This window comes from Lissotriton helveticus, chromosome 3_1 (genome assembly GCF_964261635.1).
Source record: "Lissotriton helveticus chromosome 3_1, aLisHel1.1, whole genome shotgun sequence".
Lineage (NCBI taxonomy): Eukaryota > Metazoa > Chordata > Amphibia > Caudata > Salamandridae > Lissotriton > Lissotriton helveticus.
The window spans coordinates 1,503,220,791-1,503,247,162 of record NC_136061.1 but is presented as its reverse complement, the minus strand read 5'-3'; the positions used below and the strand labels follow the sequence as shown (position 1 = coordinate 1,503,247,162).

General features: G+C 46.1%; 1 protein-coding gene across 1 annotated transcript in view; it reads left to right on the top strand.

The window, feature by feature from the left end:
* The window catches only part of OAF (out at first homolog), a 137,625-nt gene extending 111,497 nt beyond the window's left edge, over nt 1–26,128 (top strand). The window contains exons 2-4 of the mRNA XM_078682164.1: nt 11,732–11,866; nt 12,398–12,578; nt 23,857–26,128. Of these exons, the coding sequence (XP_078538290.1) occupies nt 11,732–11,866; nt 12,398–12,578; nt 23,857–24,131 (591 nt within the window). The 3' untranslated portion in view covers nt 24,132–26,128. The remainder of the gene's footprint in view (nt 1–11,731; nt 11,867–12,397; nt 12,579–23,856) is intronic.
* The last annotated feature ends 244 nt before the right edge of the window (nt 26,129–26,372 follow it).

The following is a 26,372-nucleotide window of genomic DNA, read 5'->3' as shown; positions in this document are numbered from 1 at the left end:
TCAGTAGATCATCGACATACTGGAGCAGGGCAGTGTCAGTTGGCATGTGAATATTGTCTAGTTGTCTCTTAAGTGCTTGACTGTAAATACTAGGACTTTCTGTAAAACCTTGAGGAGCTCGTGTGAACATATAGCTCCTTCCATTTAAACAAAATCCGAAAAGAAACTGGCTGTCTGGATGAATGGGGACACTGAAAAACGCGTTCTTGAGGTCTATGACTGTGAAAAATGTTGCTTCGGAATCAATGGCTGTCAATAGGGAAGAAATATCTGGAACAACTGGATACTGGGGAATAATACATTTATTGAGTTCTCGTAGGTCAATCACTAATCGATATACTGGGGGTGCATTTGGATCAGTACGTTTCATGACTGGAATGATCGGAGAATTACATACATTGGAGTCAGTTTCTACAACTACTCCTTGAGCCATGAGCTCGTCAATAATTTTGGATAAGGCTGCTACAGCCTCAGGTGGCAATCTGTACTGTCTGATTCGTGGTAACACTACACCTGGTTTGAGAGTCACACGATGGGGTGTGATTTGCATGAAGCCAACATCAGTTGGACCTTGCGCCCATAGATGCTGCGGAACATTAGACAATCTTGAATCAAAATCTCGTAACACATAGTGACCCTTGAAGTCACGTAAAAACAATCGTATTCCCTCTGGGGAACAGCAAATAACTGCACCTAATTCTTTCAGTGTCTTAATGCCTAACAAATTTTCTGGACATGACTTCGTAAGTAACAGATCAGTAGTGCGGGACAATGGACCTACTTCTAGAGTAACTGGCTTAGATATCTCGTTTACAATAGGCTTTCCTGAAAATCCAAGGGAAACATTTCTAGAGCCTGAGAGCGGAGCCCCTGGAACTTCGGCGTGACTGATGGTCGTCCTACTTGCCCCTGTATCAATCAGAAACTTTCTGTCTTTCCCTAGTACCTGACTATGAACATAGGGACCTTCTTGATCTACAGGAATCTCGATGAGAGGCAAGCCTACCTCCCTCTCTAGGCTGTTTCATGAATATGGCTGATACTCTGGATACTCTGTCTGAGCATACTGATACATCTGCTGTGTAACATGCTGTGTTGCAGCAATAGGCTGCGGTGCTGGAACTGTCTGTTGTGCATTCTGTGGCTGAGAAGTCTGTGAAACTTGTTCTTGTCTAGGCGGACGTGGTCTTTCTTTAGTCTTACCAGTAGCTATATTGTGTTTCAGAACTGCACACTCGTTTATAAAATGACCTGGCTGTTTACAATAATTGCATGTCCCTTTAACGGGAGCTGCAGGATGACTTGCTTGATTCGGACCCCTCTTCTGACTGTCTTGTGGAACAGATTGTGCAACTAGTACTTTCATTTTCGTGTCTTTCATACGTTTTCTCTCGTGATCTTGCTCTTCTCTGATTCTATTCTGGTGGTACTGGAGCATCTGTAACATCTGGGACGGGGTACTAGCTTGCCATGTACTTTCGACTTTCAAAACTCGATTCTTAACTTGTGGACTTGAATTCTCGACTAATTTAGTAACAAAAAGATGAGGGTACGACTCGCTACTCGTCTTCAAGCCACTGTTTATAATAAAGCATTTCTCAAATCTAGAATAAAAATCACTAGTGTCTTCATCTTGTTTCTGTTTACAGGCTGAGATTGCATCCCAGTCTTCCTTTTTAGTGGCTAACAATCTGGGCAAAACTTGTATTAACAATTCAGGTAATTCTTTACATTTCTCTCCAAGACCGGTACCTGGTACTCGTATCTTATCTTCAGCTTCTAGAACTGTCCAATCGATCTTTTTCTCTCCCACCTCCCAATCTTTTTCCTTGAGTTTCTCGTATACCCCTGCGGGCAACAGGACCTTTAACATTTTAATAATATCTGGATACGTGTATTCTCCCATACGGAGCATGTCTTTTAATTCTCGGTGGAACCCTGCTGGATCTTTGTCATGACAAGGAATTAATTTCTTCATCTCTAAGAGTTCCATCTTTGTAATCGGAGTGTAAACAAATACTCTTTGCATTTCACCATCTGCTGTCCTGACTGGGTGTACTTCTCGTAACGGATTCTGTCTATCTATGTAAAACGGTTTACTTTCTGGAGGTGAAACATGAACAAAATGCGGGTTCAAAAACATACTATATTTGTGACGCTGTTCTAAAATGACACTAATTAAATCGGTACCTAAACCTTTCCATCTATACTGGAGTAACTCGTTCAGGACATCATGTAACGGACCTGGATCAGAATGTTGACCCTCATACAGAGTAATGAGGCGCTGGACCATATACATACCCACCAGTCGTTGCTCGGCTGGGGGCATTTTCAGAAACATTTGTGCCACTATTTCGTCTGGAAAAGTGGTAGAATCAGTAATCCATCGGACTGCTGATCGGGCTAGTTCTTGTTCATGCATAGTACTTAACTCACTATAACCGATTCGTGATTTCAGAATATGATCGGTAGCTTGAAATACTTGTTCTAGAGAACCTTGTTCTGGTGCTGGATGATGAAAAACTGACTTGTGTTCTAGGCGTAAATGGCGGTCTGGAAATCTAGATTTTCCTACATACGCTATTCTGGCGGGATTCTCGTCGTCTACCTCTTCAGTAGAAGAGTCATTCTCTTTCTCGCTTACTTGTGCTGCTTTACGTTGTTCGTGTAACTTTATTATTTCCTTACGAATTCTCTTGTACATACTCTCTATACTACTGATAGTTCTGTGTTTACCCTCGGCTATATTATCACTCCACCTTGTCAGGATTCTCATTTCGGCCGGATCTTTGGTCGGATAATCTTGTTCCCTTATTAAACAATTAATCAGAAACTTTAATATCATGAGCTGGATCTCAGCTTTCCTTTGAGACATGGCTTCGCCAATACTTTATGGATCATTCCCTGTACGGATGAAACGATATATTCTGTCTAGATCTCCTTTCATATCTGGTAGGGTGTCCAAATACCCGGTCACCCGTCTTACACGGATGGAATATATAACTGTACTATCATCACCTGCAACTGGATCATAGCGGCATTCAGTAAGAGCTCGTCGGATATCTGCAACGGACTTATATTTGGGCGTACGCTGTAACGCACATTCATGTAACTCGACTAACGTTAAACGTTGGTGTGGTGGCGGGGTACCAGGAGGACCTCCTCCTGCGGCCCCTAAACTGGTATCATCGACTGATACTCTTCGTGCTGGCAGAGTGGCGGGAAGTTGTAATGTAGGCTGGACCGGAGGTACCGTAGCAGGTACTCCGGTGTCTGGAGGAGCAGGAATTGCCTGATTTACAGGGACTGGCGGGACAGGATTTGCATATTCTGGGACTGTGTCGTCCAAGTAGGACGAGATGAAAATATCAGCTGCGGCCGGTTTGTGACGTAGCTTGGTCGGAACTAATGGTGGCGGAAAATTACTGGATGCCTCCGGGGTCGCTTTTGGCAAGCCCTCGGCAAGAAGAGGATACATACCCTTAATGAGGGCATTTCTCTGTCTGTCTGACTGTTCGGTTTTAACTCGTTCACCTATCTCGATTAATTCCCTTTCGTGGGCTCTTTCTAAGGATTCTCTACTTAATTCTGACTTCCTGATTTCTTTTTCGGTTCTTTTATGAGATTCTTTGCGCCATAACTCGATGGCATCTTTCTGTGACTGTCTGGCTTTCTTTTTCCATAATGCTTCCTCTACTCGCATGATGCACTCGGCATCCCATGTACCCGATACGGGCCATCTATACTTTTCTTCTAACTGTTTGGTATACTCTACCCATAAATCTAGATACAATATGGCACTTATGCCATGCTTCTGATACATAAAGTGACCTGGACTGTCCCTAGGCGGGACAGGAACTGCTTCTTCTAACAGACCTTTTCTAGTTCTTAACTGACGTAGTTTAGAAAACCACGGCATGACTGGACTGTAATCTAGACACAATACAATACAAAATGAACACGATAATTACACCACTCTCATACCACGACATTAAAATACATGAAGAACATTTAAAATAACAGTTCGGACAGAATACTACCTGGAATACGGAAAACAGAATACATGAATTTCTCGAGAACAGAACTGACTAGGACAGAAACTAGATGCACTGCTAAAACAGTACGAAACTTACCGGTCTCATAAAGAGACACGTCAGGACCCGCATCCACCGAAGTGGACACTTCGTTTTGGGATCTGTGTACCACCAAACCCCACAGACCAGAGACAATTAGATTGACCCTGTCTAGATACTACCCCAGCAACGGTACTCACCGGGCAGCAAGAACGGAAGGCCTCGGACTGGACTGGACTGCTTCGACGCCGGACGGACGAACTTCGGACTTCTGTTACGGGTGGGCCTCCGGATACCTCGGACCTTGGACTCTCGGCTTGGGCTCTGGTCGGGACTCGCCGCGTTCCTCCACCGCCTCGTCTGGATGCTGGACCGCAACCTCCGTCTCCTCCGTGGGCCTGAGGGATACTTGAAGCAGAAATATCTGCCGGTGCGCAGAAGAATTCCGTCACGGCTGCAGAGGGTCAGGGGGCATACGTGGCTTCACCGGCGCGTGGGGAAAGGGCAAGTCCCTATTCGGGCGCCATTATGTGGTATATAAATAAATAATACCGGATCTAGGTTTTACTGGACATAGTAATAACAGATAGCTCAATAAATAAGAGTCAAGATTCGAGGTAGTAGGAGTTTGCAGGTTTAATACAGCATAAAGGACAGGAACAGGACAACCTGCACAGGAATAGGATGGCAGAGCCCTGCAGGGGGGACAGGGAATGAGCGCGCTAACTTTAATAACAATGCACAAGCATATATACTAAAACAGTTGCAATTGCAATACATACAATAGGCGGAGCAGTGGGTGTGGTCAATAGCAGTCGCGAAAGATAAGGGTGAAAGTAGGTGTAACAAGAGGCGTATACATAGACATGTGATGTAAACGTAACAGAATATGTCATAAATGGGGCGGAAACATGGAGGGGGCTACCTAAGGAGCCGGGACCTCTAACCTAATGGTGCGCGCAAACTGACAATGACGTGTTACTAGGAGAAGCTGGGGGCTATGAACTCTGTGCTAGGAGCAGAGACTGAAGTCTGGAGAGTCAGGGCAACATGTACCTAAACCCTATCTAGTATCTGATGTTTAGAGAACATGTTGATATAAACTAAGAGTCAGGAGGGGAGAGGCTAACAGACTCTAAGACTGGTGCATGCATTATTCTACATGTAGTGCGTGATGAAGAATATTAAATGACCATTAATACAGTATTTCTCTTGCATGGAGACGTAAAGGCTAGACAATGACGGAAACTATTGATGCGGTTCAGTAGCTTAGGAATGCAGAGAAGGAGGGCTGGACTGATAACTAGAATCATAACATACTCTTGGCAGACTCAAAGGCAGAGCCAGGCTGAACCGGGCACTGCGAGGCATGAAAGTAAGCTAAGGGTCAGGGATACAGGTGGGGGCTGTATCGCTCCTCAGCGAGGGCTCAGGAGACAGGAGCTGAATCTGGTGTCCAGGCCCTTTTGAGGCCTAGAAACGGGGACTGTACAATGAAATAACGTGCACACTGAGAAACGTGGCAACGTAACTTTGCATAGGCCTAATACTCGTAGCTTTCACGAGAACTGGAAACTGGCATACTAGAGATGGACACAACTATAATTGCGTCTTTAATCGATCATGGGAATACATATGCATATTAATCATGCACATACAACATAGGATGGGGAACACGTAGGGACACAGAACATGGCAAAATGTACTTTTCCACAAGTCGCTGATCGTGGACTGTGTCTTGGTGTTCGAACTTCTTGGACCTCTGGCCCGTCCACTCTGCCGATGCAGGTAGGCTATCTTAGGTCCTCTTGTGGGATACTTGCTGTGTTGCGGTTTGTTGACCCTTGCTTCGGTCACCTCCTTTCGCGACCCCCGGTGGGTCGGCTTTTGGTGCGGCCATCTGGCTGGCCGGCTTCTTGGGTGCGTCACGTCGTGTGACCGTCCAGTTTCTTCATGTGACCATCTGGTTGGTCGGCTTTTGGTGCGGCCATCTGGCTGGCCGGCTTCTTGGGTGCGTCACGTCGTGTGACCGTCCGGGATACTTCGTGCGACCGGCTGAGGAGTCGGCTTTCTTGGGTGACCAGCGGGGTGGTCTTCTGCGTGAGTCCTCACGCTTTGCTGACTTCGGTTTGGTCGCTGTTCGCTCCGTTCTGGTGCTTTAGCGTTGGCGCGCTTTCGTCCGCGCTCTTCTTGTGCTTCTTTGGGTGCGGAGGGTTACGTCACCGCTCTGAGCTTCTTCGTGTTCAGGTTGCCCCCGTTACCTCACGGGGTGTGCTTGCTTTCCTTCTTGGGACCTTGGAGTAGTGTCGGCGATCGTCGCGCTTCCTCACTGTGAGGCACTTGCCTGGTGGGGAGTCTCTTGGTGGTGCTCCTTTCTCTTCCTGCGGTGTAGCGACAACATGTGGCCATCAGGTGCCGCTCCGCTGTCGTTGGTTGGTCTCCGTTTGGCTTAGTGCGTCCAGTGGTCTGTGCTACTGCTCCGTCGTCCTTTTCTTGGTGCTGGGAGTTTCATCACTCCTTGCGCAGGACGGCGCATCGCCGTGCTGTGCTAGTCCGGGTACCTGTGTAGAGTCCTTGCGCTCTTGGCGCACTCCCGTGCACTCACTTGTTGGTGACATCTCTCCCATGGGGTGGCATCTGTGCGCCAGTCCTGCGCTGTTGCGTGGCGTTGCTGTGCCAGTCTTGTGCTGCTGTGTGCGTATCTTTGGTGTCAAAGTTCTCTGGTGACTTGTCACCTGTTACCACTGTTCCTGTTGTGCATACATATACCCCTGACGCTTCCCTGCGCCCTTTGTACACAGTGCCTTGTGTGCATGCCTTGCTGCCCCCTCGGGTTGTACTGTTCCTCAATCGTCCACTTGGTGTACCTCCTTGCTCTCAGGGCAGCTTCCCTGCAGTCGTCCTTTGATGGGGGTTGTGGCCGCTTTAATCCTGTACTGCTAACTGTGTTTCCTATATGCTGCACGTGATCCCGCGATTGGCCACTAGATGGCAGTGTTCCTTAGAAAACTCCGATATTGCCCTGGGGCAGGTCTCGTGCTCCCGGTTATCCTGGAAGGGCTTTCCCCACGGATGCCTACCACTCTGCCCATCTGCAGGGCGATTCATGGGGCACACGCACTCATGCACCCCCGGGAGGACTCCTCTTCAAAACCCGGTGAGTCACTGCATTATTCCCGTGACCCCAGGACGTGCAAGGGCTCCATGCTCGGTGTGTGGGTCACAGGGGGTTTAGCTAGGGTTGCTGTGGTGCTCTAGTTTGCGGCGCTACTGCCGAGGCTTGCTTGGTCTGCTCTGGGCAGATTTCTTCTCTCTCTCTCTGGCAGTGGGGGGGGCTCGCTTTGCTTGCATTGGCGCCCGGCAGCTCTCCACACGCTGCCGGCCGCTCGTCGATACTATAGGGCTGGGCACCTGCTGGCTCACAGCCTTCCGCGCCTCCTCTAATCACTTATCCGGTGCCCTGGGGGTATGCACCGGCTTGCAGGCAGCACCGGGGACTCCACGCTGGCCGTCTTGAGTGGCCGTACGGGGATGCGCCTTCCTCTTCAGGCCTCACCTCGCCGACCCCACCGCCGCTGGCTCATTCCTCATGCCGCGCGGGTGGGGGAGAGTCTCCACATCATTGGGGCAGGCTGTTGGCGCTCTTGGGGGCACTCGCTGCTGGCAGGCCGCGGGTAGGCTCGGCTGGCCATGCTTCTCTCTCTAGTCATTCTCGGCCACATCGCGCCCGGCCAGGCACCATGGTAGTGCGGGTGGGCTCCGCTTCTCTTTCGGTCTGGGGGGGGGGTCGCTGCAGGCACGCGCGGCCCCCCAGTTGCCTCACAGTGCCTCGGGCTCACCTCCGGCCCACGGGCCTTCTTCTTTGGCTGCGGCCGTGGCGAGTGGGCTCCGGTCGGCTGGTCGTGGACATCCAGGCCCGGGGCAAGGCACACGCCCCGCGGGCCTCACGGCAGGCCGGCGCTGATTCGGCAGGGGAGGGGGGCGCGCGACGTCGCCTCTCAGCTCCCTCCTCTTTCCCCACGATGTTTTATTTCAGGTAGCTGTGGCACGCTGGGCACAGCTCCGCCTCGTCGCCATTGTAAGATTTGATGGGGGGCGCTAGGCCCTCATCATGCAGGCATGCAATCACTCAGTAAGCAGACACGGACACCATGTTAGGGGATAGGTAATGGGCGCAGAGCACGTGCGCTCGGCCCTTTTATTGACCAGGGTCATGTGCTCTATGACGCCTGGTGGTGGGTGGGTGTTAGGTGTATTGTTACAGCAGGAACTCTGACACTAGACCGTGTCTTCCGACAGTACACTATCTATCTGTCTATCGCCCTCACTCTATCTCTCTATCTATCTATTGCTATCTATCTATCTATCTATCGCCCTCACTCTATCTATCTAGCTATCACCCTCACTCTATCTATCTATCTCTATCTATCTATCTATCGCCCTCAATCTATCTACCGTTCTCACTCTATCTGTCTATCACCCTCATTTTATCTATCGCACTTACTCTATCTATCTATCGCCCTCACTCTATCTATCGCCCATGTACATCTCTCTAGAGATGTGGCCTAACGACCAGAGCTGCCATCTAAGTCACGTAAATACAAAACATGTTGCATTAGAAATGCTATAGGTGTCACATTCGCGAAAGTTATAACTATTGGCATTGTAAATGACAAAGCTATCAATTTAGCTATTTTAAAAACCAACACATAAATAAAATATTTGTCATTTACAAGAGCAATAGCTCCAACTTTTCTAATGCGAGACCTATTGCATTTCCAATGCTTGTTTATGGGCTAACCGGTGGAGCTGAAGGTCTTGCTGGCCAGCCCTTAAAAGACTTCACTTCACCCAACTGCTAGAAGATTGGCTTTTTAGACTGTGTAGGTAATACTATAGTTTTTTTTCACCACCACTGGAAGAAAACTATAGCGACAAAAGGCTGTAATATAATGGGAAAGTTTTCTTTAATGTAAGCTTCACACTTCAACTCCTCGAGATACCTGGCACAAAAATTCGAGCTGTTGGGTGGATGCACAGCTTCTAGAGACAATAGCACTTTACTGATGAAACCACCACAATTCTGTAAAAAGAAAACCTATAACAGAACATTCTCATGTATTGCAACAAGAATTTGGAACACCCTACCCCCTGCAATTAGACTGACCCCCTCACCTGCTTTGTTCAAGAAAGAAGTTTGTGATACTGATATACAAATTTCTAGTATTGAATCCACAATCTCCACTCCTGAACACTATGTATCCACTTATTCTCACACGCATGCTTATCCCTCGCCTTTGTATTTTAATTGTTTTTCAATTCTGGGTTTTTCCATGCCTTGGACCCTGTGGCGGTCTCTCTTGGAGGCTTCTATCATAACTTGCCCCCCCCACCCCCCCTGATAATAATGTTCTTCTTTATATTCCCATTCTCATTAAGCACTGTAAAGCGCTCTGACACCCGCAAGGGTCATGTTCACTCTATATTAAACTTAATACATAAATAAGCTGCGTCTGGGGATAGATACACGTCAAATAAAAAATAAAATTTCAGGTGTCCTATGCAGTGTGGAAACAGGCTTTTTACACAAAGTAGGCAACAAATAAAAAAAACATTTTTGCACAATGACCTACATATTTGTAAAATTTCAAACAGTATTTTTGCTGCAAGTGCAAAATTGCAGCATGCCGAACTTCTAAGTAGCTATCAGGATTGAAGTGGTGTTACTAATAAATTTGGTGACCTGAAATGGTGTGCTGCGAGCTCACATGTGTGAGTAGTGAACAGACCCCTTGTGACATGAGTTCACTGGTAGTAGTTGATGAACTGGTGGGCCCATTGTGCTCTTACTGGCATTTATGATTAACTAGCGGCGCAGCTTATGCTCACTGACTTAACTTCCTTAGAAAGGTAGCTGCTCACTAGCTTGTAAGATGAACTAGAGAGCTCTGCGTGAACTCACTTACTGAGTAGGTTATGCACACTGACATGGTGTTGTAAGGTCAGTAGCATGAATTAGTAACTGAACAGACTTGTAATGACCCGACCGAGACAATGTGCATTGACGCGTGTGTGCAGGGGCGTAGCATCACGGGGGTGGGGGTGTTTGGGATGTTACACCTCCCTAATAAATGTATTTTCTGCTAAATAGTTGGAGTATTGTGAGTTGTCTGTCGGATTTCTACAGCAAATTTTACCTACACACAGACAAAAATGCACACACACTTTTCTCTCTTTTTGAGTCTTCAACAATGATGGTTATTTGACAAACTAATGTGTTTTCTCTCACTTAGTACCCCTACCGCCCCGCATTTGCTTCCCTTTCCATTGCCCCTTTAGCCCCTCTCGCTCGCCCTGCTTGTCATATAATGTATTTTAACGTTATATGCCAGCGCCATTGTTTGAAAGTCTGAAGCTCCCCCTCCCCCACATCTTTCTGACCTGCATGCATAGTAAATTTGTGGGCACTCACTGGCATGTGTGGTAAACCGTCAAGGGGGCAAAGCCATACAAGCCAACCCTCCCGATTCAGGCAGGAGTCTACGATTTCAAGGCTAGTCTCCTGCCTCCTGATTCCTCCATGCAGAAACCCGATTCCACTGGCCTGCACTGCCAGTAATCTGCCCCTGCAGGCAAGTGCAGAACGTTGTTGTTGTCACTCTTGTCTGTCTGCCGTAACGATTTCTCCTTGCGCCTGACAGGTAGGAAAAAAACGTTTATTTGCATTTCTGATATCCGATCCTGCAGCAGCAGACTTGCAAGTCCCATAGACGCCAATAGAAAGTCCCGTAGACGCCAATAGAAAGTCCCGTAGACGCCAATAGAAAGTCCCGTAGACGCCAATAGACCAGATGCAGGCCGCAACAGACGTTAATGGGACAAATGCATACTCCCTATTGTTTTTAAACTCCTACTTTACTGTTTAAAAATGTTGGCATGTATGCAAAGGGTTTACAGGCGTGTGCAGTAAGTGGGCAGCGTGTGTTGTGTGCACAATGAGTGTGATGAACTGACGGGAACAATGCTTTCTTGAGGGCATATATGGTGAACTAGCAGGGCACAGTTGTAACCTTACTGTAATGTTTAGTGAACTGTCAGGGTGTGACATGAGCTCACTTTTGTGTGATGAACTGGCAGGAACAGTGCACACATATTGGCATGCTGTATGTAGGGTGTAATAGCGGCCCACAGTATGAGCGCGAGCCTTGTGTGAACTATCTTGTGTGAGCTAACAGCCAAGATTGTTGGTGCTTAGTGGCATGGGTGGTAAAACTGCCTTAGGGTGAGCTGAAAGGCGTGTGTGCTGAACTGGAAAGGGCGCCTAGTAAACTAGTTGCGTGTGAAGTGATCTTAACGACTGTGGTGAAGTGTTGGGACAATGCTCACTTACTGAGACGTGTGGTGCACTAGTGGAACACAAAGCTGCCCCACTGGCATGCATTGTCGACTGCCAGGAAGCGGAGCTAGCCTCTCACATTTCTTTTGCTCTTAAAGGCGGTGACGCAAGTTTCCTGCCACGTGTGGTTAACTCGTTGTGAGAGACGTCAGCTGAGCTCATTGAAGCGCTAGGATTTTTCGAAACAGTTGGATGGTTTTTGTTTTTAACGTGCCTGACCAGGAATTCTAACTCGAGCCCTGTTGTGTTCTTTTCTGTTTAGGAAGTGAAGATTTTCCGGACCTTGATCCTGGGGGAGCTGGAGAGGGGCCAGAGCCAGTTCCAGGCGCTCTGCTTCGTCACGAGGCTTCACCGGAATGAGATCATCCCCAGCGACTCCATGGCCAAGCTGAGGCAGGTGAGGGCACGGTCCGTGCGCGAGCCACCCGCGAGCCTTGCTGGGCTGAGCCTGCACGTGACGCCTTGCGAGTTGCTGTAAAACGAAGGGTTGGGGGCGTGGCCTGAGGTACTCGGTGTTGAGAGTTAATTCTGACTACAGGGCAGGAGCCGGTCATGCCAAACAATGCAGTATTAAATCTTTTTTTTGTTTTTTTTTTGTTTAAGAGATTTTTATTAAGTTTTCAGATATATAAGATTAGGAAACAATGGGTACAATAAAATGAATGAGAGAAAAAGCCATAATAAAGCATACATTAGCATGATTAAGATAATACAATTAGGCATTGAAACAAATGTGGAAAGTAGAAATATTATAAGTAAATAGAAGAGGAAAGAGAGAGAGAGAAGAGAGAAAAAGGAAAAGAGACAGAAAGAAAGAAAGAAAGGAAGGAGGAGCAACCAAAGTTAGTTACAGTATTAAACCTTGACTGTGACCTTATCCCGGTCTGTGAACTCCCTGTGCTGATTCGTGTGTGAAATCTCTCCTCAGAAGAACCCACGCACCGTTCGCCAGGCCGAGGAGCTGAGGGGAATGGAGAGCCTCAACATGGAGGTGGCCGTGAACTTCAGCAAGGCGCTGCAGCTCAGTCCTCATATCCACAACATCTGCTCCGAGGCCCAGGAGGCCATTTACACCCGCAAGGAGGACGTCAGCTTCTGGCTGGAGCGAGGTAAGGAAGTGCCACTGGCGAGCGGCCATGATGCATTTGTATGCTGGTGACATATGCCAGCGAGCAGCACAGTTTGGGGGCATGTGCTGGTGAAGGGAGAGTGCTTGTTGATGCTGCACATATTGCACACTCCTTCATGTTCTTTATTTAACCGCTTCCGTGCGGCGCCGTAGCCGCGCCCTGTGCTGGACATTCCAAACAGGGCGCGGTCGTGACGGAACCGTTCCGTCATCAGCACAGCTCAGCCGTAACTGATGACGGAACGGTTCCGTCACCAGCATCGAAGGGGTTAAGCCGACTATATACATTGGGATCTATTCATCAACAAGTAGATCCAGGAAACCACACACTGTTCACAGAAGATTCACATGGTTACTAGAGATTGGTGAGAATCTAAAACTTTACCTCTAGCTTCTCGGTTTTGATGATAAATATTCATGGAATGACCAACGGTGGTTTTTTTTTTTTTTTTTTTCCACTCGTGTAAAAGAGTGCAAAAAATTGGGTGTTCTAAACACTTTCTCCCAATCCTACATTTGTACTTGAGGAGAAAATAAGACCTTTCTTCAAAAATGATTGCTTTGAGGCCAGAAAGAAATGTATTACTTTTAATTTTGGACTTAATCTATTCTGCACTTCCAAAAAGGGTAAGTAGCTGCTTCAATAAACAATTTCATTCTCTATCAAAGTTGTAATTAGATTTTATTTGTAAGTTTTACCTGGGTATCAAAATCTCTTTTATTCTATCTTGTGTACCTTTTGGAAAAGATGCATCAAAATCTCTTTTATTCTATCTTGTGTACCTTTTGGAAAAGATGCAAATGCTAATTTTTTCCTTCAGTGGATTAAATAATCCTTATAGTTCTATTTGTTAAATACATGCACGTTATGTTGATGTAAACATCTGTCTGAACATGAAAAAATATTGCTAGTGATGATGTAAGGGATAATTTTGATAACTCTGCTGAGGCCTGGGAGAGCCCAGCATAGTTCCAACATGACCTGATCCGTGCCAGATTTTCATGGCCACCTACAGCTGTGTAAATGAATTCGATTTAGATTCTCCATATGTATATGTAGTGTAAGTGGTCATCCTGGAAAGCTTGCTCATCTGGGACCATCCTGGACCACTATGAACATGTCGATCTAATAGCTCAATCAACTTGGACCTAAAAGCATTGTAGGAGAGTGCAAGTGTGGCACTAACTGTATCAGAACGAGGCAAAGATCTCGCATGCCATGAACGGAAAATGTTACTTACCCTGTCAGCATCGGTTCTTGGCATGTAATGCTGTATACTCACATGCACCCACTCGCCTCCCTGGTCACCAGGGTTGTTGCAGATGGGGTTGTCTTTTCACCTTTTTCTTTGCATGCTCATCTATTCTGTATCTCTATGCTCCATTTACAACCTCATGCTCCGTGTGGAAAAAAACAATCTAACAATGGAGCTTTTGCCCATGCGCATTACCAGAGCTAGGTGGAGTCACTATACCTAGTGGCTCGAAAAGACATCTTCAAACAAAAACAAGTTGTACACGCAGAGCACAACATTAGATGGCAGGAGTATGCACATCATGTGAATCTAAAGAACTAGATGCCACAAACAGGTGCTTACAGGGTAAGCAACATTTTCCTTTCTAACCACCGCTTGTTCCTGCAGATTTTTCATTTCGTGCTCTGTAACCCATCTAACCCATTTTAATGGTACTTCATTTATAAAACTTAGATGAATTGGGGACTGAGCAGGCTGTGCCACAGTTTAAAGTGATGACCCACAAGTCGCATGCCGTTCTCCACAGACTGCAGCTTAGTTCAGCCATCTTGTTCCCTGGTGTCAACGCAACAGTTTTTCATGCTACCTAACTGTGTGGTCCTTATTTTATTTATATTACGTGGGAAGAATGGAAGCACAATTCATGGCCCTATCGTTCTATCCTTGTTCTGCATGGTTACGCAAACTATGTTGCAGTGGGCATTCAACCCACTGAGCTATGATAACAGCTCACTGTAGGGTAAAATGTGGTTTTAGCACAGACCTTGTTACGTAAGAGGCAGGGCAGAGTCCTTTTGTAGGGCAGATTTCAATCTCCAGTGTTAATTTGGTACCCTCTTATTCCTTCCGAAGAAAGAGGCACTTTGTTGGTACCCGGAGCCGTGACAACGTGGACTCTACTCCCAGCAGAGATGCTCTTTCATCCTCCGGAAATGTTTTTGAAAGATTACAAGTATTCCTGAAATGCCAAAGGATTACAGGATCTGTTGGCTGACACGCCGCTACTAAGAGGCGTCCGTCTAGGCAGTAAGCCGACTACCGTTTAATGGAGGCTTAACACACTTTTTATCTACCTGTTCTGTACTGCTTGATGAATTCTTGGACTTGGCTCAAGTGGCTGTTGAGCTGGCATGGAATGCAGCCAGTAGGTGACTGCAGTGGAGCCAAGAGTTTATGTCTTCACATTCATGCTCCTTACCAGTGGTCTTAATCTACGGTCTGCATTGCTTACTCCAGGGGTCCACAACTATTTAGAAAATTAAATCATTTTAGCAGATTAGTAAAATATGCATCAATAAAAAAAATATATATGAAACTGAAAAATTCAACACACTCTGCCAATGTGAAGGAATTTGAAATGGGAGGATACAAATTACGTTGTTATTCCTAGCTTAATTTGTGGAGCCGCTGACATCGACCAGTACCCGGATTGACTCCACTGCAGGCTCCCTGATTAACACAGGACCCATACCCCACGGCTGGCCGAGATTTAGACGGCCCTTGGCACATCGGAAACCCTGCCCCCGTGCAGACACGTTGCCGTTCATTGAAGACAGATCACTTCCTTGCATCCTCTCGCAATCCAGCACTGCACAAGCAAGACAAACCATGTCCTGATGATGATCCCAATTCAAGAGGATCGAAACGCCGTTGACTCTGCAGCGCAATACTAGGCGCACCTTCCATTGTGGCTCAATATAAATTGCAAATTACCTAATACAGTGATGTCACTCTGTCACCATACTTGAGCCACCCACTGTATATTATTTGCACTACTGTTCACTGTGCGCCGTCCACGCTGTTCACCCTATCACTTGCGTCGCCACGTTCTTCACGTACACATTCTTGAGCACCAAGTGCATTTTGGTTGTCACACAATTTTTTCTATACAGTGCTGCTTTAACTGTATATGCCCGACCATGAAAAATCTTTCCTAAAAAATATAAGATGATTAACAATCTTAAATCAACTGAATAGTGGCCTCCTTATTTCAGTTATTGTAATGCTTGCTGCATACATGCTTATTTGTCATATACTATTACCTGTTGGGATACTGTTTATTTATCTACCTTGATTTGTGGAGCAGCACAAGTACAGCAAACAGAATCTGGTATGGACATTGGTGACCGGTGTGTGCCGACAAAAATAGGTCATGCTTTAGGAGCAAAAAAGGCAGTTATATACTAGAGCATAGCATATTACTTTGTCTTTTAGAAATAAAACCACATATTAAAAAGCTCTAACCTTTCCATTAAAATTAAAAGTTTGCTCTCTGGGTTCCCTTTGCTTGTGAGTAAATAAAACATTTAATAATTTCTGTATTTCTTTGTATCCTTTGAGTTTCAAATCATAGGAATTACGTAGGCTGGGGTCCCCAGATTTTACTAGTGATGCGGTGTGGCAGTCCACAGAAGTCAAAAGGTTAAGAACCGCTTCTTCAGACCACACCCATTCTAAATAGATTGACCGCAATTGGAGAGCAAACATCTTTATAGGTGTGCAAACATTTCGCACTTCTTACATACAATAATTGTCATTCTAGCCCTTGATTTATTGTTAGAAGTCCAACAGAAGCCCCTAAGCCCCCCACCCCTATTTACACCCTCTTTCATTTATATACTGGACCAGATACCCTGGTTTTTACCCTCACTTAACACCCCACCCGCCAAAGTACCACTAATTTGCAGGTAAGTTGATTTCCCTTGTTAGTGAGTCTGAAGTGTGATGGAAACAGATTTTAACAGAATAAAAAAAAAGCAAGGCACTTTATTGGGTGATGCACAACTTATATATATATTTACTGATTGTTTTATAAGTAAAACTGTACTTCTGTGCAAATTTAGTGGCCATTTCAGTGGTAAATATGCTGCCTGTAAATCACAGTGTGCTACTGTTTAATGCTTTTGTTACATTACCAAATCACCTGCCTCGTTTCGTGAACGCTTGGTGTTCTAAAAATTGGGTCGTGGTTCTAAAGTTTGGGAAGCACTGCTCTGGGCTATTCCTCAAGGTGCGGGCAATTGTAGTGGGCTTGGTGACCCTGGTGCCTTTGACTCCGATGCCTCTTGTTAATGCGCCTTCATGGGCATTGGCTTTGTCCCTGGCATCTAAGATGAGGGCAAAACTGGCCTAGGTGATTTCCCCATGTGCTCTGATCATTCTTTGTTGCCAATTTTAAAGTTGACGATCTTGACAACAATGGACAAGGAGACTTTGGGAGAAATTTTCACCTGCGACAAAGGAGAAGGTGGAAGCTAATTTTAACTATGAACCATATTATGGCCACATCTCAAAACTTGTCCCATTTGGAGTAGATTTTTGATTCAAACTCCTTGACAATGGAGGATTAGGACAGTGGACATGCGGAGGACAGCTGATCACTCCTCTCCCCTTTATAGTACTGAAAGTTGTATCTACTTGGGCTTGCAAAATACTTTTGGCCTTGAAAACAAATTAGGAAATGTATTACCCTTCTGACCGTGTGTTAGAGAACGCTTTACTCCCTTCACTTCATGTTCTCATAAAGGACAGGTGTCGGAGGACTGTCCTCAATCTCTGCCTTTTCAACCTCTTCCTCCAGAAGAAAAAGTTCAAGATGCTGTCCTTGATTTAGAATCTGCTGACCTTGAACTTGGGAGATTGCTTAATGTTCCTAGACACCAAAATGGCCACTTTTATCTTCCAGATCTTCCCTTCCATGTGTCTGTTTGAGGTTCAGGGTGAGATCACAACACTTTCAGTTTTTCGTCCTCTCACCCAGACTGACAGCAAACCCACACATCTTGATGAAGGTGCCGGCAGTCTTTGCAAGTAAGATGCATGTGTGGGGAGGGCATGCATTTCTGTACCTGAGCAAGTAGCTGCTCAAGTCAGAGTCCTTGACTCTGGCCTAGGGGTATCTCCAGTAGAAGCCTGCTCTTCTTTTTTTACCTTGGCTTTACTATTAACACCCAGAGATCTTGCCGTACTCCCACACAGTTGTTGAACTTTATTAGTGAGTTATTTGACACAACTCTTATTAAGGCGTTTTCCCCCTTTTTAGAGGTTTGTGAATATTCAAGCAAAGATTTTGATGTGCCAGAATCCAGCTCAAATCCAGATCCCGCACGTCTTGGGCCTGCTTGGCCTCATGGCCCTATGTACCCTCTTGGTGTCTCACACCAGATGGCAAATGAGGGCCATCCAGTGGTGTCGGGGAAGACAGTGACTGCAGCACCAAATTGGTTTCCGCCCCAGTGCTGATCTTCCAGTCAGTTCATCAGGATACGCACTGGTTAATGGACCATGGAAGTCATCCATTCAACCCTCTGTAGACTCAGGCTAGCATGGGCACAGATGTCTGCTCGTTGGACCTTGGGTGATCACCTGGGTGATTTGATGATGTATAAACTTTGGTCCAGGTCGGAGCAGTTTCCGTCTACAAATATGATCAAGCTGTGTGTGAGTAGTCTTCCTTTGAATGTCTTTCTCCCTTCCATCTAAGGGGGCAGCCTTTCAGATTTGGTCAGACAGCACCAGGGCAAGCCATTACATCAACAAACGGACATAGTGACTGGCTGCCTTCACATGAGTCAAACAAATAAAGCAATATTGGGTAACGAACACTATCTTGAAAGGTGATTCGCCTTTAGGCATGGGCACAGTGATTGATGGCCTTCACAGGAGTCTCGCAGGCTCCCTCTATGTGGGAATAGTTGATATCCGTCAACACTCCCCGGAAGCCCACGAATGAGAGCTACTCTCTGAAAGTTTATATATCTAAAAGCCACAACGGTTGCAGAATAAATTGTACCACAGATATTGCACTACGAATAAACCAGTGTCCACAACAACAACAAATATGAGACTAATTGAAATTATTATTAGATATTAATTTGTCACAAAAATATTATCACAGTACATTATAGAAATAATTTGGACTCCCTATATTGTACTAAACAAACATATACAGTGTAAACAAAAAAAAATAGTGACAACGCCGAAAGGTCTGAATTTAAATTAAGTGGCCCACATAAAAACTGTGACCTATTACAACCAATGTTTCTTCCCAATTTGCCAATGTCACCCTGAAACCGGTCCCAGGATGCTTATTTCTGGTCCAAGGAAGACCTGGCTTCTCAGTTCGCGCTGAACTGTTCCCATGAGGCACAGGGTCAGACTGATCTGCATATGGCTGGGTTTGAACTGGGGTGGCGAAGTGAGGTAAAGAACGATGCTGGATTCAACCCAGATCTGTGACTGGGGGTGAGTGTCTGAAAAGTTTCAGCTGGTGGCTCAGTGGACTAATGTGTCCATTGCAGGGGCCTGTGTTCGACCTCATGGTCACAGATTCAAATCCCGGCGGGTCCATTCAGCTTTTCATACATCTGAGGCCGATAAAATGAGTACCATTGAGTTGGATAACAATGAACATATGTTATTCAACGCCAAGAGACCTCTGGGTGAACATGCGCTTTACAAATACACATGTTATGTTATCTCCTTGTGTTGCTATGATGCATCAACTGCATTTTGACCCTTACAGTTTATTGGGTCATCATCAGGACAGAGCGATTTTGGAGCAAACAAAAAACAAAAATGCTAATGACCACTGAATACGTCACATTTGAGCATCTCGAGGGAATCTTCCCTATAAACCGCAGTCAATTCACTTGTAGCGTGTGTATGTCCTTAAACTTGGGAGACCAATGAGTCCAAGGACCCTTTAGCTCATTCAGTCTACTCGTGCAATAGACATCCAGATTTGGTGAATGAATACGCAAGAAATGTATCAAAGTTCTCCTCGGCTTTCCACAAACTCACTGTCTGTGGTGGAGCAGCATTAAAAGTAACAAGAAATAATCTTCTCATTGGGGTTTCACTTCATGGATCTTTTTATGACAGTTTAGAATAGGAAGTGTCCTCAATTATATGCCATACACTTCTTGCCGGATGCATTCCTGAGGGAGAGCATCAGCTGGTGTCAGGCCAGCTGTACACATTTCTGCAGTTTCCACTTCTGTCCATATTTTTTTCACAAATAGTGGGAGCAATGGGCACAGATTGTTCTTGCTTCAGACTAGGCGAGGAGGACCTGGTATGCCGGCGTGTTAGCATTCAGCATTCAGTCTCCTCTTCCCATGAACCATAGAGTGGACCCGCTCTTGCACCTCTCTCCCCCTATCCAAACCCCAAATGGTTCAGCTGAACACAAGATTGAGCGGTTTCATCTAGAATTATATTGTCTTCCTGATGACATCATAGATGTCACTTTAGAGGCCAGGAAACCTGCTACTAAATCCATATCTGCAGGCCTCTAAAACAAATGTATTCCAGTGGTGTGAGTCCGAAGGCATTTATCCTTTTTAGGTCTCGCCTACGACGAACGCGCTGAAAGCGCGTTCTCGCAAGCGAGAACTATAGCCGTCGTCTCAGCAGTCTGAGACCGACGAAGGGAGGCAAGACCTGGCTGCGCGCAGCGTTTCCCCATAGGATAACGTTGTGCGCGCGGCCAGGTCTTGTCTGCACGGCATTGCATTGTAGACCGGATCGCGTCGCGCGCCTCTCTGGAATGCAGGGGGAGTCTGCAGAGAGGCGCGCGGCGCTGATAAACAGGCTGACGGAGACTGAGAGTGGCCGAGCGCGCACAGAACTCCCGCTTCTCCCCATCTTGCGTGCGGCCAATGCTTGTTATTACTTCTCTCTTCCTTTGTTACTTCAGTTGTTACACGGTACAGTTATTTACTCGGTAAGCACTATTTTCTTTAATAGTTTCTCCCATTGCAGGCACAACATGCTTTCCTGCAATGGGGTCACTTTTCAACTCCTCTTTCATATTATGCATGGAGTATCACCCGGGCGTAAAGCGGTGCCGACTTTCTTTTGTTTTGCACTCCCCAGTTTGCTCATTCAAGCTCTTTTTCTTCCTCCCTTCCCGCTTCGCATTAAGGGCCCTCCCCACCCCACTCAGTATTCTTGTTAGTGTAAGCAGGATGGTGGGTCCGGTCCCTTGCCCCAGCTGAGGAGGAGCCCCAAAACACACACTAGGACGCCTCTCTAATCAGGGAAGCCGAGGCTGTCTCACAGCCATGCTGGCCCAGCAGCTACTTGGCACGGCGGGCGTCACAATAAACACTCCATCTGCCATGCCCCCAACTACGGCAGAACTCGTGTCTTCCCCCAAACCTGCATCCTGGCTGCTTCTTTCATTAAAAGGTAGGCAATCCTATATCATCTATCTCCCCCATGTGTTGAAAGCATCGGGGTGCGCACGCAGCTTTTTAACTTAAACAATGGCAGACGGGCAGCTCAATATTCTTCCTCTCCCAGATCAGTCCATGGCGCCCGCTTTCAGTATAGTGGCTACACTTACATATTTATTTCCTTTTTAATTATGTTTATTAGCGCCCATGCAGCACTTTCACATATATAGAGGCCGAGCCTCTTTCTTTACACAAACTGTGACTAAAGAAAGGTGTGCGGCCCACATTAAAGTGAAAGTGCGGCATGGGCACTTTTACCAGAAAAAAACAGCTGTTTGTCAACCTGCCAAACAGATGCTTTTTTTGTCAAAGCCCCCATGCCGCGGTTTCACTTTAATGTCGAACATGCCCCTTTCTTTAGACGCGGCTTGTCTAAAGAAAGGGGCGCGACCTTCATAAATGTGAAAGCGCCTCATGGGCGCTAGTAAAACCAAATATTTGCAGTGCATTTGTGAGAGTTTAAGCTATTGCATTGCCAATAGCTTAAACTGTCGTAAATGCGAGACCTATTGCATTGCAAATGCTTGTTACATATCTGCCTGATGTCTTGATTTGCATTGTTTTTTTCTTTTTCATGTAGTGTCTAACGTTAAAAGCTACTTGAGAGCTCCTTCTGTGCTTACATCTTCCTGGCCAACCTTCCCTGTTTAAAACACTACTAATGGTATGCTTTCTGAAAGATGTGCTTTAATTGTTCCCTTTCACTTTTGTGATTTTAATCTTGCTTTGACTTTCTTGATAGCATCTCAATTTAACCCCTTCCATGCTCATGACGGAACGGGTCCGTCATGAGCGTCGGTTGAGCTGTGCTCATGACGGAACCGTTCCGTCATGACCACACCCGTTTTTAAGAACGTTCAGCACAGCGCAAAAATTCGCGCCGCGCTGAACGGGTTAAGCGAATGCACAGTTCAGCTTTTTATTTTTAAGAGTTCTGCTGTTGGGATGATTTTTTTTTTCTCTTGGAGTTGGAGGATATCGGGCCCTTCGCTCTGTTACCCTTCAGTTTCATACCCAGGTGTAAGTTTTTTTTTTCACATCTGCCCATAATTCTTACCCAAAGTAGTTGCTGTATTTTCATATAGACCAGCCAGTTACACTTCCATCTTTCTTTCCTCCTACACATTCAGCAAGTAGGATAAGGGTCTCCTTAGGCTGCATTATTATCCCAAGTGTGTGGTGTTGTACTGCTTATATCTCAAAGTGACAGAACAGAGTTGATGACCTTTTTGTGGGCTTCACTAGAGCTTATATGGGCAAGGCTGTGACTAAACGCACTATTTCATGTTGTATCATCGTATGTCGCAAGATATGCTGTGCCCTGGCCCAAAAAACTTTCCGGAGGGCATTTGTGCTCTTTTTACAAGGGCCATGGCTGCTTAACAGAGGCATTCGAGTTGCAGATGTTTGCATGGCAGTACATGTTTGATCCTGCACACCTCTGCAAAGCACTACTGCTCCACGTCACGGGCTCAGAGTGAGGGGAAGTTTGCCTGAGCTATGTTGCATGATTTCCTTGGTTAGCCGGCACTACCCATTTCCACCTTCTACAGAGGTATTGTTTGGGACTCGTTCATGAGCTGAGGAATCTGCAGGAAGATGTATCCATCCGAAGAAAAAGTTACTTATCTTTGGTAATGATAATTCTGGTGGATGCGTAATCTTCCTGTGGATTCCACGCTGCCCTGCTCCTCCTGGTACCAAGATTAATACAATGTCAAAATTTGCAAACATTTAATGTCTTGTATTTGACGCGGTCATGGCTATTTTGGTTCCTCTCCGCATCCCTTGAGAGGGCACACAAAAATATCGGAACTAACAGCAGATTGGTGATTTCAACCGATCATCTGATGATATAAGGTCTGGAAATGGAGTTGTAGGTGGGCCCAGAACGGATCACCTGGCAGTGCTGGAGAGTTCTTGCTGGGAAAAAGTTCTCTAGATCAAACTGAAGTGTGGGACGCGTATTCAAAAGGGTGAGGGTTCTGTTACTGAAGGTAAGTAACTTTTTCTTTGGGCATCATGTTTCTTTATGGGGTGAATAACTGTTTGCGATTCATTGCAGCCTTCTAAAGGGGGAGTGCTGTTTTCAGTTAATTTCTTTATTGTGCGACTGGTCATGTTTGTAATTCTGCATGTTCCTACAGAGTTGAGGTGTGCTGCAGTTTCCCTCCGATGGCCGTGTTTGAGGACCCTTGCTTTCTTCTAGAAGTGAAGGGTTATGTTTATGGTTCTAGTTTTCCTTGAGGATGAATTGCTGTGTTTGTAGTCAATAGTTTCCTGTTGGGTTGGTTGGCTGTGTTTGTGATTCTTGTGGGTGGATTTTTGGAGATGCTCAGATTTCTTCTGTTGCTGGTTCCATTTCAGACCCTTTGTTTCCCTTTATTGATTGATGACTGTGATGGAGAATCATTGCTGCCTTCTTGGAAAGAATGGTTGTGTTTTTGAGGGTTGTTGATCCTTTCTAATGATGGTTGGGTATGTTTGGGGCCAATTCTTTATTCTAGGGTTGCATGGTTCCAAATAAGGTTTTGCACTTCCCTCCAGATCCGGCTGGCTTTCTGTTCCAGGTTATATGTTATGTGGAGGTAGTGAGTTCCATCTAGGATTTAGCATATCCCCTATAATTTAACTCTGTTTATGCTTGAGGTTCTGTTTTTGTTTTCTTTCCCAGGCATTTGTGTGACTCGCTCTCTAGTTCTCTTCTGTAGCTAAATTCGTCAGATGAACAATGTTGTTTTCTTGTTTTCTGTCTAAATAGGGATGGACGGCTCTATGTTTGAGCTTCTACCTTCATCTGTGGACATTCCCGAACTGGAGCGATGCAAGCTGTGCACAGACCTGTGGAAGCCCTGCCTCTGCACCTACACGCTCAGCATAGAGTGGTACCCCTGCATGCTGAAATATTGCAAGAATCGAGATGCAGCCGGCAAAGCCTCAACCTACAAATGTGGAATTCGCAGCTGCCAAAAGGCATACAGCTTCAGCTACTTTGTGCCTCAGAAACAGCTCTGCCTGTGGGACGAAGAGACCTAGCATTGCCTACATTGCGTCGTATTTTTTTTTTTCCTGTAACACTTGTGGCCAAAAATCCCTTATCCGTCTTCTGGAGTTGAGACGATTTAGGGCTAGCACTTTGAACAATAATGCGTTGCAGGTTCTCAACTCTCTGAGGTCCTGCGGTGTTTCAGTGCCTTGACTATTGGCCTTCTCTTTCACCTTGAATGGCACCAGGCTCTCCTGGAGCATCACTGCATGGGTACTCTTCGTATAATCGAAGACTATTAATTTAACATTGAGAACAGAATTCGGGCCCGGGGCTGGAGATCAGAGCGTGTAGGGCAATTTCTGGCCTTCTGTGAAGACTTTTAAAAAACGGCTGTCGGGACAGCCGTAGCAGGTTATATGAAGATGCACAAATCAATGAATGATCCTTTCCTCCAAGGAGAAGGTGCCAAGCACTGTGTGCCACCAGCCCTCGATGCCCCGCAGGTCTGTGCTGGTCGGTCAAGACACCATGACTTGTGGCATCTGGAGGCACTACAGCACTGTTGGCCAACCTCAAATGAAGTTTTAGACTGAGGATTTTATCAATCGGTGTAAACTGTGAATCATTTTTTAAAACTTTTTATCCTATAATATACTCCATGTTTTTAAATGCAAACCGGCATGGCATAAACATTGTCCAGGAATACGCTATGCCAAAACTTAAAATGAAGACGAAGTGACCAATGCACCTTCCTCCGGCTTCATCTGTTTTCACCATCCCCAACTTTTTCCTGCTTCTCCACGCTCTTTGACCTCCGACTTTAGTGATGTACCTGTGGTGCCCTCCATACCTACCATTCCTAATTCTCCCGCAACATCTTGACATGCGTCCTATTCCCCTCCCTCTCACACTGCCTGAACTCTCTGCTCTTCCATCACTCAAAGTCTTAATATCCCACAGCTTGACCTCCCATGCGCCATCCTTCGTCTCTGCTAGAATCATTTACATCACTTACAAAACGTATTCAATGCAGTCTAAACCCACGCCCCTTTCATTGTTGTTGAGCTCTTTGTCTGTGCCACCTATGTCCATCCTCACCCAAATTTGTATCTGTCCATTTCGTCCCAATTCCCATGATGCCACAGTCTCTGTTGATTCCACCCCCCCCCCCCCACTTTGCCTGCCCTCCACTGCTTGACCTGGCTGCCTAACCTCGAATGCATCTGCTTGTTTTTCTGCTCTATCCGCTAACCATTGGCATAGGCGGCCTTGATGGCTTTTAAGACCCGTCTAGCCTCACGGCCCCTCCGTTCTATTGGCATTGCTGCCCTCCGCCTGAACCGTGACCTTGCTGTCTGTTCCTGTGAACTTGCAGCCCCTCACCCTTCTCGTGGACTATCCACCGCCCTCATGTATCGTGACCTTGCAATCCTCACATCAACCTTGACGTCAGAACTGCAATGCCTGTCAATTCCTCTTACTATCCAGCGCTCACTCCTACCTTTGATCTGGCACTGCGATCTTAAAAGCCCCACAATTCCCGGACCTTTCTGACCTGCAGCTGAACCTTGGTCTTGCTATGTGTCTCCTCCTTGTCTCTTTTCCCTGATCTTGCTGAACCCACCATTAACGTTCATCTTGTAGTGTGACCCCCTAGAGCCGACAATTCTCTGCAACTTTACCTCACCCCGAAATCTGCCCTTGCGGTCCAACTTCCAATGTCCCCCTGTTCCCCTGAACTTGCTGACTCACCCGAACCTTGACCTAGTTGTGTGACCTCCAAGGTCCCTCAATTGTCAATTCTCTTGCCCCCTTCTCCCGTCTTTGACACTGTGAGGTAACCCGGGGAGACCAGATGTACCCCTCAGCTCACGCACTCACTGCCTGAATGCTTCCATGAACATTTCAATGAAACAATGCTGATGTGAAAGTGGAAACACATATTTTTTTACGAACCTCTTGGGGCGGGTGGGGAGATTTTTATATTAAAACATGAAGTGACAATATTTGAATGTACAAATAATAAAGCGTATTTATCCTATAATGAGATGCCTAAGACACCTTATAAGTAAGTGCATTGCACGACAGTCGCCCATGTACTTTTTCTTTAGTATTTGTCAGAGTTGAGTGGCGTAGGTCTGACCCCTAGTGGATAGACGTTGTAAGTTACTCCGACTAATGTCATACCTAGACACGAGGCACAATTGCTCATACATCTGGTATTGATTTAAAGATGCCACATCCACAAAAGTTACCGATGTGGGTCCTGTAGTTTTATATCCAGGCTG